At 49.0% G+C, this 15,000-nt stretch overlaps 2 protein-coding genes across 7 annotated transcripts in view; one reads left to right on the forward strand and one right to left on the reverse strand.

Moving 5' to 3' along the window:
- The window catches only part of tpst1 (tyrosylprotein sulfotransferase 1), a 35,180-nt gene extending 25,754 nt beyond the window's left edge, over positions 1–9,426 (forward strand). Inside the window, exons 3-5 of one of the 4 annotated variants that reach the window (XM_035384816.1) lie at positions 3,759–3,809; positions 6,431–6,497; positions 8,880–9,426. In XM_035384816.1, the coding sequence (XP_035240707.1) occupies positions 3,759–3,809; positions 6,431–6,466 (87 nt within the window). In that variant the 3' untranslated portion in view covers positions 6,467–6,497; positions 8,880–9,426. Of the gene's footprint in view, positions 1–3,758; positions 3,810–6,430 lie in introns of all 4 variants that reach the window. The other 3 variants (XM_035384818.1, XM_035384815.1, XM_035384817.1) reach the window with 3 other exon arrangements.
- Positions 9,427–9,662: 236 nt separating this feature from the next.
- sgsm2 (small G protein signaling modulator 2) overlaps positions 9,663–15,000 on the reverse strand; it is a 56,579-nt gene continuing 51,241 nt past the window's right edge. For all 3 annotated transcript variants that reach the window (XM_035384814.1, XM_035384812.1, XM_035384813.1), the window contains 5 exons: positions 14,599–14,681; positions 14,071–14,180; positions 13,686–13,782; positions 12,451–12,618; positions 9,663–11,558 (listed from right to left, as the gene is read on the reverse strand). In XM_035384814.1, the coding sequence (XP_035240705.1) occupies positions 11,470–11,558; positions 12,451–12,618; positions 13,686–13,782; positions 14,071–14,180; positions 14,599–14,681 (547 nt within the window). In that variant the 3' untranslated portion in view covers positions 9,663–11,469. The remainder of the gene's footprint in view (positions 11,559–12,450; positions 12,619–13,685; positions 13,783–14,070; positions 14,181–14,598; positions 14,682–15,000) is intronic.

Consider the following 15,000-nt stretch of genomic DNA (forward strand, 5'->3'; position numbering starts at 1 on the left):
TACAGGCGGACTGTACTTACAGGAGAGTGAGTACATGCAGAGTGTACTTACAGGAGAGTGAGTACAGGCGGACTGTACTTACAGGAGAGTGAGTACAGGCGGAGTGTACTTACAGGAGAGTGAGTACAGGCAGAGTATACTTACAACAGCGTTAGTACTGGTGGAGTGTACTTACAGGAGAGTGAGTACAGACGGAGTATACTTACAGGAGTGTACTTACAGGAGAGTGAGTACAGACAGAGTATACTTACAGGAGTGTACTTACAGCAGAGTGAGTACAGACGGAGTGTACTTACAGGGTTTCTGTGTTCTGCTCTGTTCTGTTCTGAGGAGGAAAGCCAGTGCCAGAGCTCTTTTGAAATCTCAGGAAATGGGAAACATGCCTGCTTCTTATGTTGGAACTCAGCGCAAATAAATTCCATTTGGGCTTACAAATGCAAGAGAGTGTCCAAAATCTTCCCCTCCACTGCCTCCAACGCACAGTACCAATCAACAACACCCTCAATGCAGGCACACACACTCGCACATGCATGCATATGCGCGCACACACACACACACACACACACACACACTCTCTCTCTGTCTCTCTCTGACTCACTCTCTCTCTCTCTCACACACACACACACATTTTCATAATCTTCTTTTGGGATTTAGTTTCCCATGGGGGGGGGGGGGACGTCTGGTTCTGCTGCTGTTCTGCTGCACAGAAATGTGTTCACACCCCAGAACAGACTCAGACTAATACAATCACATCTACCACCCACTCATTAAGCACATCCACCTCCCTATGATTAATCACATCCACCTTTTACATTATATTACAGGCATTTAGCAGACGCTCTTATCCAGAGCGACTTACACAACTTTTTACATACCATTGAGCATTGCATCCATTTATACAGCTGGATATATACTGAAGCAATGCGGGTTAAGTACCTTGCTCAAGGGTACAACAGCAGTGTCCTAGCGGGGACTCGAACCTGCAACCTTTAGGTTACAAGACCTTACCCATTATACTACACTGCCGCACCTTCTTCTGATTAGTCACATCCACCTCCCACTGATTATTTCCATCCATCTCCCATTGATGAATCACATCCATAATCGTCTGTGTTTGGGACATGTGTACAGGGTGAAATCAGAACCAGACTCACCCCATTTCACGCCACTTATCCCCATATGACCCCCTCTGACAGGCGTCAGTGGCTTCGCTGTCAGGCTAACTAGAAGTAAGGGATATTTCATAATACTCAATGGCACTGTGAAAAACATGCCAAGGGTTTAATATGAAATGTAAAAGTGAGGTGTTCTGTTCATAAAGCAACAGGAGTGAATGAGCTCATTGAGAATAAATGAGCTTGCATTGCACATGTAGTTACTTTTTAATTACCACGATCAGCCAGGTGACACCTGAATCCCCACTGCCAGGCAGAACAGCCAGGTGTCACCTGAATCCCCACAGCCAGGCAGAACAGCCAGGTGCCACCTGAATCCCCACTGCCAGTCAGAACAGCCAGGTGACACCTGAATCCCCACAGCCAGGCAGAACAGCCAGGTGCCACCTGAATCCCCACAGCCAGGCAGGACAGCCAGGTGTCACCTGAATCCCCACAGCCAGGCAGAACAGCCAGGTGCCACCTGAATCCCCACAGCCAGACAGAACAGCCAGGTGTCTCCTGAATCCCCACAGCTAGTCAGAACAGCCAGGTGACACCTGAATCCCCACAGCCAGACAGAACAGCCAGGTGACACCTGAATCCCCACAGCCAGTCAGAACAGCCAGGTGTCACCTGAATCCTACAGCCAGTCAGAACAGCCAGGTGCCACCTGAATCCCCACAGCCAGTCAGAACAGCCAGGTGCCACCTGAATCCCCACAGCCAGGCAGAACAGCCAGGTGACACCTGAATCCCCACAACCAGTCAGAACAGCCAGGTGTCACCTGAATCCCCACTGCCAGGCAGAACAGCCAGGTGACACCTGAATCCCCACAACCAGTCAGAACAGCCAGGTGACACCTGAATCCCCACAGCCAGACAGAACAGCCAGGTGTCACCTGAATCCCCACAGCTAGTCAGAACAGCCAGGTGACACCTGAATCCCAAAAGACTGAAGAACAAAAGAAATACACAACATTCTGGAAAGTGCACTTTGAGGGGTTCTTTTTGGACAGCATTTAGGTGCGGTCATGGTAGTTGCTTGTTGAGATTTAGGCAGCTCTCAAAAGCTTCTTTGTTCCCCTCTGGAGATCCCCTAACCGATACACCTCTGCATAGTTTGACTGCTTGTGAAATCTGGGTGAGTCTCTCTGCTTCAGGAGAACTGGATAGGGGAGCAAGGAGTGGCTTTTGGAAGGAGAGTTTTTCGAAATATGCAGAGATTTGGTCTGGTCTAGTTCCCCTCCCACCCCCCCCCCCCCCCCCTTGGCCCCCACTGTCTGAATTCTTCACCCCTTCTGGCCCACAGGAAGTGAGCTCACTCTAACTCTCTGATCATGACTATTGCCCCACCCAAAGCTCTGGCTTCCAGAGGCTGTAACCTCCCACAATGCCGTGCTCCTCCTCTCACTGTCTCCACTGCGTCGGTACGAATTTAGCAGAGGCTCCTGAAATGAGTAGAGCTGTGTAATAAAGAGTAGAGAGATTATTGAATACAGAGTTGAGCTATTTGTGGAAAAAAGAGTAAATATAGAGCAGCCTCGATATTAATGAGTTCAGCTGCATGCATAACTCATACTCAGAGTGGGAGGCGGAGTTTCATACAGCTTTCAATCAGAGAGAGGGGGGCGGAGCTCCGTACAGCTTTCACTCAGAGAGAGGGGGGCGGAGCTCCGTACAGCTTTCACTCAGAGAGAGGGGGGCGGAGCTCTGTACAGCTTTCACTCAGAGAGAGGGGGCGGAGCTCCGTACAGCTTTCACTCAGAGAGAGGGGGCGGAGCTCCGTACAGCTTTCACTCAGAGAGAGGGGGGCGGAGCTCCGTACAGCTTTCACTCAGAGAGAGGGGGGCGGAGCTCCGTACAGCTTTCACTCAGAGTGGGCGGAGCTCCGTACAGCTTTCACTCAGAGAAAAGGGGGCGGAGCTCCGTACAGCTTTCACTCAGAGAGAGGGGGGCGGAGCTCCGTACAGCTTTCACTCAGAGAGTGGGAGGCGGAGTTTCATACAGCTTTCACTCAGAGAGAGGGGGGCGGAGCTCCGTACAGCTTTCACTCAGAGAGAGGGGGGCGGAGCTCCGTACAGCTTTCACTCAGAGAGAGGGGGGCGGAGCTCCGTACAGCTTTCACTCAGAGAGAGGGGGGCGGAGCTCCGTACAGCTTTCACTCAGAGAGAGGGGGGCGGAGCTCCGTACAGCTTTCACTCAGAGGGGGGCGGAGCTCCGTACAGCTTTCACTCAGAGAGAGGGGGGCGGAGCTCCGTACAGCTTTCTCTCAGAGGGGGGCGGAGCTCCCTACAGCTTTCACTCAGAGGGGGGCGGAGCTCCGTACAGCTTTCACTCAGAGGGGGCGGAGCTCCATACAGCTTTCACTCAGAGGGGGGCGGAGCTCCCTACAGCTTTCACTCAGAGGGGGGCGGAGCTCCGTACAGCTTTCACTCAGAGAGACGGGGGTGGAGCTCTGTAGACCTTTCTCTCGCAGGTGTGGTCCGCTCGTCCCTCTCGCTGCGTGCCTCCCAGACAGCCGTTGCAGATCAGAGTCAAACACAAAGCTGTGCTGCCTGCGTTTTCCCTTCCCGCTTCTAAAACCCTTGCTTTGTTTTTCCAGGTGTTTAAAGGTGAATTTCAGCTGCCTGATTTTCTTAAAGAACAACAACAGGTACTGTAGCTGTTCTGCCTGCTGTTCTATACCTTCTCACCCTCCCCCCCCAAAAGTGATCTCTTTATTTCCCCCTGCATCATTGTACAGACGTCAGCAAAGTGACGTGTACTGGGACCATAGTTATTTTTCTCTCTTTCTTTTTTGTCCTCTTGCTATTGCTGTCTCTGAATATCTTTTTTCCATTCTGCACTGGCCTCTCCGATCCGTTTTCCTGGGTTAATGTTAGGAATGCATCATTTCATTTTAGTGGGTAGTTCATGTCTTAAATCATTTTGCTTTGCCAGACAGTTCTTTTACTCTTTAGTAGGAGTGTGCTGCCCTCTGTTGACCACAGGCAGCAATAACATGTTTACACAAACACTTTCCCTGTGTGTTCCGAGTGGGAGAGAAAGCGAGACAGAGAGAGTGAGCAGGGCTAACTGGGCAGAACAGTCATGTGATCTCCCTGTCTGTTTTGGGACAGGGCAGTCGTGACCACTCTGTCTGCCTTGGAAAAGAGCAGTCATGTGATCTATCTGCCTGCTCTCTATCAGGGGCTGCTTGTCTTGAAATAGGGGCAGTGTACTGGGTGTAGTGGTCTGGCTCTGTGTCTCTGTGTGAGGCATAGTGTAAAGGTCACGTTTTGTGTCTCTGTGTGAGGGTTAGCGTAGCGTAGCGGTCCGACTCTGTGTCTCTGTGTGAGGGCTAGCGTAGCGTAGCAGTCAGGCTCTGTGTCTCTGTGTGAGGGCTAGCGTAGCATAGCGGTCCGACTCTGTGTCTCTGCGTGAGGGCTAGCGTAGCGTAGCAGTCAGGCTCTGTGTCTCTGTGTGAGGGCTAGCGTAGTGTAGCAGTCAGGCTCTGTGTCTCTGTGTGAGGGCTAGCGTAGCAGCCAGACTGTGTCTCTGTGTGAGTGCTAGCGTAGCGTAGCAGTCAGGCTCTGTGTGAGGGCTAGCGTAGCGTAGCAGTCAGGCCCTGTGTCTCTGTGTGAGGGCTAGTGTAGCGTAGCAGCCAGACTGTGTCTCTGTGTGAGGGCTAGCGTAGCGTAGCAGTCAGGCTCTGTGTCTCTGTGTGAAGGCTAGCGTAGCATAGCGGTCTGACTCTGTGTGTCTGTGTGAGGGCTAGCGTAGCATAGCGGTCTGACTCTGTGTGTCTGTGTGAGGGCTAGCGTAGTGTAGCGGTCAGACTCTGTGTCTCTATGTGAGGGCTAGCGTAGCAGCCAGACTGTGTCTCTGTGTGAGGGCTAGCATAGCAGCCAGACTGTGTCTCTGTGTGAGGGCTAGCGTAGCGTAGCAGTCAGGCTCTCTGTGAGGGCTAGCGTAGCGTAGCAGTCAGGCTCTATGTCTCTGTGAGGGCTAGCGTAGCGTAGCGGTCAGACTGTTTGTGTGTCTGTGTGAGGGCTAGTGTAACGGTCACGTTTTGTGTCTCTGTAAGGGCTAGCGTAGCGTAGCAGTCAGGCTCTGTGTCTCTGTGAGGGCTAGCGTAGCGTAGTGGTTAGACTCTGTCTCTGTGAGGGCTAGCGTAGCGTAGTGGTTAGACTCTGTCTCTGTGAGGGCTAGCGTAGCGTAGTGGTTAGACTCTGTCTCTGTGAGGGCTAGCGTAGCGTAGCAGTCAGGCTCTGTGTCTCTGTGTGAGGGATAGTGTAGCGTAGCAGTCAGGCCCTGTGTCTCTGTGTGAGGGCTAGCGTAGCGTAGCAGCCAGACTGTGTCTCTGTGAGGGCTAGCGTAGCAGCCAGACTGTGTCTCTGTGTGAGGGCTAGCGTAGCGTAGCAGTCAGGCTCTGTGTGAGGGCTAGCGTAGCAGCCAGACTGTGTCTCTGTGTGAGGGCTAGCGTAGCAGCCAGACTGTGTCTCTGTGTGAGGGCTAGCGTAGCAGCCAGACTGTGTCTCTGTGTGAGGGCTAGCGTAGCGTAGCAGTCAGGCTCTGTGTGAGGGCTAGCGTAGCGTAGCAGCCAGACTGTGTCTCTGTGAGGGCTAGCGTAGCAGCCAGACTGTGTCTCTGTGTGAGGGCTAGCGTAGCGTAGCAGTCAGGCTCTGTGTGAGGGCTAGTGTAACGGTCACGTTTTGTGTCTCTGTAAGGGCTAGCGTAGCATAGCAGTCAGGCTCTATGTCTCTGTGTGAGGGCTAGCGTAGCGTAGCTGTCTGACTCTGTCTCTGTAAGGGCTAGCGTAGCGTAGCAGCCAGACTCTGTGTCTCTGTGAGGGCTGGAGTAGAGGGAGTGAGCTGTCCTGGGTGCTACACTAAGCGATTTTACTGCCCTATGTTGTCTAGCTCACATACGTCCTGCTGCTATTAGAAGGCGTTGCGGCTTTTTATGAGGGTTAATATACTCTGAAGCCCCACTGAGGGCAGAGTAAGGAGGATTAAACGGCACTCAGTGTTTTACTGCTCCTGCACGGCCTCTGGCCCAGTAAATCACAACCTGCTTTAATAACTCAGTCTACAGCCTGCCTGCTGCCTGTAGGGTCTACCACTGCCTGACACACACCCTCCCAGTGCGGGGCCCCAGGGACTATGACTGTGTGTGTGCGCGTGTGTGTGCGTATATATGTGTGTGTGCGTGTGTGTTCGTCCGTGCGTACATGTGTGTTTATATAATCTGCCCTGTCCTGCCTCTCACGACGCTCTTCCTCTTTCTCTGCAGCTCCAAAAGTCTCCAGAAAAGCCTGATCCCAGTTAGGAGGAAGAGGAGGATAGCCACGCCCACAGAAGTGTGTGACACTCTTCCTCATTAAGCCACACCCACAGACTCACTTTTACTTTCAGCCCCATCCAGAGTGTGCAGCTCTCTTTTGCCTTCAGTCTGAGGACGGTTTGGCACTGCTAGGTCCTCACTTTGTGTGTGTGTGTGTGTGTGTGTGTGTGAGTGTGGGGGGTGGAGTCTTTTTAAGGGGATGTTTTGTTCTTGTGCTATGTTTGTATTGGAGTTCTCAAAGTCAGCCCGACCCGAGTCAAAACTGTGTAATAATTTATTTGGGTCAGGCGCGAAAGAAAAAAAAAGAAAGAAAAAAAAAAGTGTGTGTGTGTGTGTGTATTTAGCTCACATAGCTATTTTTACAGCACAGTCCATTGCGCTGATTGCTACTTTTTGAATCGATCAAACACAGGCTTTCTCTAGTTGGTAAAATGTACGTTTAATCACACCAGAAGTCCCGTTTGCTGTGATTAACTACTACAAATATACAGCTTCAGCGCAAATAGCTTTTCTGGACGCCGCGCACACGCTAACTTGCTCAGTTGTATCATGATATACAGGAACGGGACGGAGGCGAGGGGATATGCTATCAACAGTGAGTTTACAACAACACAAATAAAGTCAGAAAAAGACGTGACGAGATCGAAGTGCAAAAATCGGTAATAGAAAGGAAGTTAGCGATGGGCGAATGTGTTCTGCTTTCACCTCACTCGGGCCGGTCGGGTCGGGCTTGGATTTCCAGGCCCGTTGAGAACTCTGGTTTGTACGTTTGCGTAGCTCGGTGTGCGCGTGGGTGTCGGTTCGATTGCGTGTTTCAGTACAGAGCTGTCGGGGCGTACGCTGCGTGGCGCTGTCATGGCGATTCGATTGTAAACTGAAGAATCAAGTGGCTCCTTTTCACAGGCTCGAATGGAAATGGGAAAGAAAAGCAGCCTGCGATCACACGATGGCGAATCACAGCTGGGCTAAGCAACGTGTGCATCGGCAGCAATGCTGGGCTTGAGAAAGCTGCAGTAATCCATTGTAAAATGATTCATAGGAGTGCGTTTCATTTTTAAAATGGCGCAAGTTTTGAATGAATAGAAACCTTACCATCTTTGCATGACTTATTGGACTTGTAGTAAACCTTCATCCTTATGTACAGCGTTGAGGGTTTCAGCAGAAGGTTCCAGAATTCCATGGTTGTTCGACCAGTCTTTCTGCCCAACGTTCCCCTTACGTTGGTCCCCACTGAAGTCGGGCATGCAGTAGGTCCGGTGTAGGTCAGCTGCTGACGTCGCTTGTACCAGCTAGAGATTGGCGGGTGCTAATTACAACAGGCGTTCACATGCAAAGTGAGCTGCATAGAGGTGTGAACTCCTAATTCGCATAATGTGGAGCTGGCTGGTTTCTTATAAGAAGCTGAGAAGAAGACCATTTTTTTCAGAGGGCGATGTGTTTCTGTTTGCCCAAAACAAAGATACATTATTGCCCAACCGTATCATTTCAAACACAAATTGAAAGAAGAAAGTTTTGATTGTAATTACTAGGGTTGCCACCCGAATCCTCTTGTATTGAAGATTAAAATGCTTTATTCCTTACTGAATCAGTACAGGACTCGATTTGTTTTCCTACCCGAAGATCCGTACACATAGTCTTTCACAACAGTGAGAAGATTGTAATTATGAATAAATTGAAGCCAGTTTCACAATAGTTAAGAAACAGAATCAGAGTGGTAGCATTGCCCTGCTGTGTGTGTGTGTGTGTGTATGTTTGTCAGTGCGTGTCAGAGGCATGAATATTTGTGAGTGTGAAACATGTCTCTGATTTTTCCAAATTTGTCCAAATTTTCCACATTGAAGGTGGCAACCCTAGTAATTACAGCATCAGTCAAGGCTACGCCTGGCTTACCCCCCCCGCCCAGGTGTAGATTTTAGCCCTGGGCAGCGTGGGACATTTCACGGCCAAACTTGTGCAACTGGTGTAAAATTTACACCTCACTGAACGTCCGACGTTAGCACTTAATCTCAACATAATGCTTTTATGAAGCCAGCCCCTGGTGCCTCTACTCAGGCTGATGTTGGGGTTCCCTCAGACCTGGCCTGATGTCGAGGTCCCCTCAGACTTGGCCTGATTTTGGGGTCCCCTCAGACCTGGCCTGATATCTCATCTAGTCCCTTCAGACCCAGCCTGATTTTGGGGTACCCTCAGACCCAGCCTGATTTTGACGTCCCCTCAGACTTAGCCTGATTTTGGGGTCCCCTCAGACCCAGCCTGATGTTGGGGTTCCCTCAGACTTAGCCTAATTTTGGGGTCCCCTCGGACCCAGCCTGATTTTGGGGTCCCCTCAGTCTTAACCTGATTTTGGAGTTCCCACAGGTGGGAACCTGTTAGCTGAGTGCTGCTCTCTGCCTTTCAGGGTGGAGGAGAATGGAGCTCAGGACAGAGGAGATGCAAAATCAATCACTACAGAGGAGAGGACATCCATCACTACAGAGGGCACACACACTCTCAGACACACACACACACACAGTCCTACACACACACATACTCCTACATACACTCACACACATACTCCTACACACACTCTCACTCTGGCTCAGACCACTCTCTCTGTCCCACAGTTCCTCTGGCTGTTATGTCATTACTGTACCATGCATTTGGCCTCAGAATGTTGTCGCTGTTTTTTTCTCTCTTTTTTTTTTTTTTCTTTTCTTCTCCTGTCACACCTGCTCATTGGGATTATTTTCCTCTCTGTAAAAGTCTGTGATTCTGTTATAAGAACAAGCAGTGACTTTAATTGCACAGAAAGTATTTATGGAAGACTATTAGCTTTTGAAGATGCAATATCTATTTTAGTGTTTGATTCTCATGCCTTCGTATAGTGCAATTCCGTGGGTACTCATGTGGAAGCTCACTGCTTCAGGGTTCGACTGTGTAAAGATTAAACATTTTTGTAACCTGTCCACCACGGTGTGATCTTTTTTTTTTGTATACGGGGGGGAGAGCAATGACTGTTCAGTGTCCAGGGCAGAGGGGGGAAAGGGATGCATTTCTTCAATATAAAAGCGGTTTGATCTCTCCGTCCTACACTGAAATACAACTGGGGGGAAACACTGAGGAAGAACAGGAGAGTTCCACTTGCAGATATCTCATCTAGGGCAAACGAGTCACGTGCACACAGCGTTAATAACAAGAAGAATAATGAGATCTTTTTTTATTAATATATTACATTCAAGATAAATGATATATCCTTTACAATACATATTTGTATCATTCAAATGTTGGTTTCCAAATAAGAACTAAAATTGTCAAATAAAAGTCAGTGCACCACACTAATGAAGAGACACGTAACAGTCAACGCGTAACAAACGGCACACATTCAAGGTTCCCACGCATGTGCCATGTGCAGGCCGGGTCCTGGTCTCGCGAAACCAGCGTAAAAAATACAATTTAAAATTAGCCACCATCGCTGTCCCGTTATAGAAATATTGGGCTTTCGCTCTGTACAGTGGGAGAGACAGACAGGGGGGATAAAGAACTCTGCACAGTAGAAATAGAAACAGCCAGTCATATATTTAATACACCTAGTAAACAGTCTTAAGAGATGGTTTAAATTGCACATGTGCATGCCACAAGGCTTTGGTACACAAGCTCCTGCCAAAAGCTTCTGCAACCTTTCCTCTTCCTGCATATTTCCCCATTACACTTCCTGTATACTTCCTTTTCCTGCATATTTCCTATTCCTCTTCCTGTATATTTCCCCATTACACTCCCTGTATACTTCCTCTTCCTGTATATTTCCCATTACACTTCCTGTATATTTCCATTTCCTCTTCCTGCATATTTCCTGTTCCTGTATTGAGTGGATGAACCCTAGCTGACAGAGATGAGCTAAGAGGTGTAATCAGAGACACACCAGGCATTTGGGTCACAGATGTTGGTCTATCCCAGATGTAACAGTAACAGACTGGAGGCAGAAATGGAGAGGGGCGTGGCTTTTCAGTGGGAGAGCAGGTCACATCTCATTGGTCCAGATGGCCCTCCTTTCTGGGGAATGAACCCCTCCCTCAATCCCCTCCTGTGTCTTGTCTCCGGGGGGTGCAGAGTTAAGCCCCTCCTCCCCGGTAACAACACACACATATGCATCTCTGTTTAAAGGAGATCACTGACGCAGGTTAGGGAATGTCTTCAAAGTGCAAAAAGCAGATATAAGTGTTGAGTATTTTCATGAAGGCAACGTCTGTATTTTTCACCCCGACAAACCGAGATGTCGAAGAGCAGAAAAAGGGAAGCTGAATCGGTCATTTTAAACGCTCCGCGTACAAACACCATGAAAAGCTGCTGAAATTGGCACAGTTCTTTTGGTCACAGAAAACTGGATAATTCCTGTCTTTGCTTCAGTGGCGAAGTGGCGTGAAGCACGTTGGCAACTGTACTGTGCTGAGCTCGGACCAGACGTGCCGTCCACGCCGGGCTCTGGGGTGCTCCAGCAGCTGTGCTGCTCGGACTGGATCCCGCTCTGAACAGGCTGAGCTCTGTCACGCAAACCTCCTCTTCGCCTGTGCTTTCTGGCGACCCTTCGGGAAAGACACGACTCCGTCGACCGTGAGATTGGGCGCGATTCGTTCCTGTAAACTGTACTGATCTAAAACGATCTAGTAAATATGCTGTGTGTGTATGTGTGCGTGTGTGTGTGTCTGTTTTACATAAAAAGTTAAAACTAGGTCACAGTGTGCTCAAACTCACATGCATGCAGACTCTGACACAATGGCATTCTGTGAAGAGCAAGTTAAATACACCCAGAGCCAGCAGGCTGAGGCCCCGCCCACCATGGACAAACCCCGCCCACTCCAGCCCACCCATCCCTGTGGCACGACGGCCAGTCAGTGCAGCTGGTATGCGGGACTGTGGGGAGTGGTCACTGAGGGACTCGTTTCTTCCTCCCCTTCTTCTTGGCTCCGCCCCCAACCCCTCCTGGCTCCGCCCCCAACTGTTTCTAGCTCCGCTCACTTGTTCTCAATCAGAGTCTGGACTTTGTGCACCAGCTCACGAGCAATCTGGAGAATACGCTGCACGTCATGACGCTCCGCCATTTCTGTTAGAGAGACAGCATGCGTGTACACACAGTGAGTCCTCTCTGAGACACACACACACACACAGAGAGTCCTCTCTGAGACACACACACACACACACAGTGAGTCCTCTCTGAGACACACACACACACAGAGTCCTCTCTTAGACACACACATACACACAGAGGGTCCTCTCTTAGACACACATATACACAATGAGTCCTCTCTTAGACACACACACACACAGTGAGTCCTCTCTTAGTCACACATATACACACACAGAGTCCTCTCTTAGACACACATACACACAATGAGTCCTCTCTTAGACACACACACACACAGTGAGTCCTCTCTTAGACACACACACACGCACACACACACACACAGGGTCCACTCTTAGACACACATACACACAGAGGGTCCTCTCTTAGACACACACATACACACAGTGAGTCCTCTCTTAGACACACACATACACACAGAGAGTCTTCTCTTAGACACACACATACACACAGAGAGTCCTCTCTTAGACACACACATGCACACAGTGAGTCCTCTCTTAGACACACACATGCACACAGTGAGTCCTCTTTTAGACACACATATACACACACACACACACACAGTGAGTCCTCTCTTAGACACACACACACACACGCACACAGTGAGTCCTCTCTTAGACACACACATACACACTGAGAGTCCTCTCTTAGACACACACATACACACTGAGAGTCCTCTCTTAGACACACACACACACACAGTGAGTCCTCTCTTAGACACACACATACACACAGTGAGTCCTCTCTTAGACACACACATACACACACAGAGTCCTCTCTTAGACACACACATACACACTGAGAGTCCTCTCTTAGACACACACATACACACACACAGCAGTCAGTAACTCACCGTTGAAAAACTTGATGATGTCGGTGAAGTCCATGTTGTTGTCGCGGATGATCTCCCGGTACACCTCCACCAGCGCCAGGGCGATGAACAGGACAAAGTGCCGAGAAGAGATCCGAGGAGCCACCCAGATCACCTCCCACACCGAAAACACGTCCTCATAGAGCATCTCTGAGACAAGGAGAGAGGGAGGGGGAGAGAGGGAGAGAGATTGGTGTGACAGGCGCACCAGTGTGGGCTGTAGGGCTGGGTATCTTGAATTTTACTGATTCCGATTCCGCGTATCGAATCCATTTCTTATCGAATCCCTGTCCCGATTATTATATTTTTGGAGAAAAAGAATGTAAGATGTCAGCCTTACGATGGCTTTCTGGACTTTCATTGGCACAACTCTGGTCCTCACATTGATAAACACCAAAAACAGACTCCATAGGCAATCTAAGACCTAGAATCAAGACTAGATACTGAAAACTCCTTTATACCTGCACTAAAGAAGCAATTGAGCACGCCTGACTAATCATAAACAAGACATTTGTCCCAAACATTATGGTGCCCTGAAATTGGGGGGACTGTGTATAAAAACTGCTGTAATTTCTGCTTCTAAGTTGGAACCCTAATTTGTAAAAATACCCTTTAATAAAAGCTATGGATATGCACTTTAACCACATGTGATTTGTTTGATTACAAATCTAAAATTGCGGAGTACAGAGCCAAATCAAGAAAAAAAAAAAGTTTGTCCCAAACATTATGGAGCTCACGACAAAAATGAAAGTGTCGCACGACATTTTGAATTTATACTTCAGCAAAAGCCTGTGGGAAGGGTTCCATTGTCTCTATGGTAACGAGACACCAAACTGCTAATGTTTCCATTTGTGAAAACATTGCAGTGCCCACTGAAATTACTGAGAAACAGGGGAGGAATAAATCTTATATCTACTTCTGTTTAAAAAATGACGCAAACAGAAAAAGGTGGTCTGTCACTCAGATAAACCGAATATAATCAAGTATCCATGACAATGAATTTCAGTGTTCCATTTGGCTGTCCCATCAACACTGTGCGACAAAGTATGAAGTTCTGTGACATATTCTAGAGGTGCGTGATTGTGTGACACTTTTTTTCCGTTGATAATGCATATATTTTGTTATGCAACACTTGTCGAAAGGGTTGTGTAATTAAATATAAATCAGGCTTTATTGTGAATGTGACACTGCTTCATGTTCCCGTGTGCAATCGCTACCTCGTTTGAAGTCCAGGAGGAACCAGCGGTAGCAGAAGTAGAAGTGTGTGTAGTCCCCATTCTGCTGCATCAGCTCAAACAGCTCTGAGTCCAGGATCTGCACCAAAACACACTGAGATTACCCTAACAACACACACACACACATATACCCTCACACATGTACAGATACGCACATGCCTGCACACACACACACACACACACACACACACGCATACACATACACACACACACACACACACACACACACAGGTCTGAGATTACCCTAACACACAGGTCTGAGATTACACAAACAGCACACACACACACACACACACACACTCACACTCACAGGCCTGAGGTTAGTCAGGCAGGAACAACACTGTGGAGCAGGGAGATAAGTACTCACCTGTATCAGCGACCTCATGTTCGCAAAATGAGTATCCATGGCACCCCCGCTGGGGAAGTTCTGGCTCATCCTCTTCATCAACTGGGTGAAGCAGCTGTATGCAAGGCATTCTGGGATATGAGAGAGGGCACTCCTCAGCACACACGAGAACAGGGATTGGTGGAACAGTGTGTGAGTGTGTGTGTGTGTATGTGTGAGTGAACTTGTAATACTATCTTTGTGAGAACCAAATGTCCTCATAAGGATAGAAAGAAGAGGAAAATTATGCAACGTGGGGACCTTTTGCTGGTCCTCACAAGTTCAAGAGGCTGTCTTAGGGTTAGGACTTAAGGTTAGGGTTACAATTAGGTTAAGGTTAGGGTTAAGGTTAGGCATGTAGTGGTTATGGTTAGGGTTAGGGTTAGAGGTTACGGAATGAATGTAGTCAATGGGAAGTCTTCACAAGTATAGCAGTACGGGACTGTGTGCGTGTGTGTGTGTGTGTGTGTATGTGTGAGTGCATGTGCGCGTGTGTGTATATATACGTACCATCTTCCAGAATGACCATTAGCGGGGCCAGCAGGTCACACATGCCCTGGACATACCCCACCTGCAGGTGCTCCCACACGTAACTGAGAAAGAGTGAGGGAAGGGGGGAGAGAGGGAGGAATATCAGAGTGAGCGAGAGCACAGTGCAGTATCTGAGCGCAGTTTGGCACAGTGCAGTATCTGAGCGCAGGTTGGCACAGTGCAGTATCTGAGCGCAGGTTAGCACAGTGCAGTATCTGAGCGTAGGTTGGCACAGTGCAGTATCTGAGCGTAGGTTGGCACAGTGCAGTATCTGAGCGCAGGTTAGCACAGTGCAGTATCTGAGCGCAGGTTGGCACAGTGCAGTATCTGAGTGTAGGCTGGCACAGTGCAGTATCTGATCGCAGGTTGGCACAGTGCAGT

This window comes from Anguilla anguilla, chromosome 12 (genome assembly GCF_013347855.1).
Source record: "Anguilla anguilla isolate fAngAng1 chromosome 12, fAngAng1.pri, whole genome shotgun sequence".
NCBI classification, from domain to species: domain Eukaryota; kingdom Metazoa; phylum Chordata; class Actinopteri; order Anguilliformes; family Anguillidae; genus Anguilla; species Anguilla anguilla.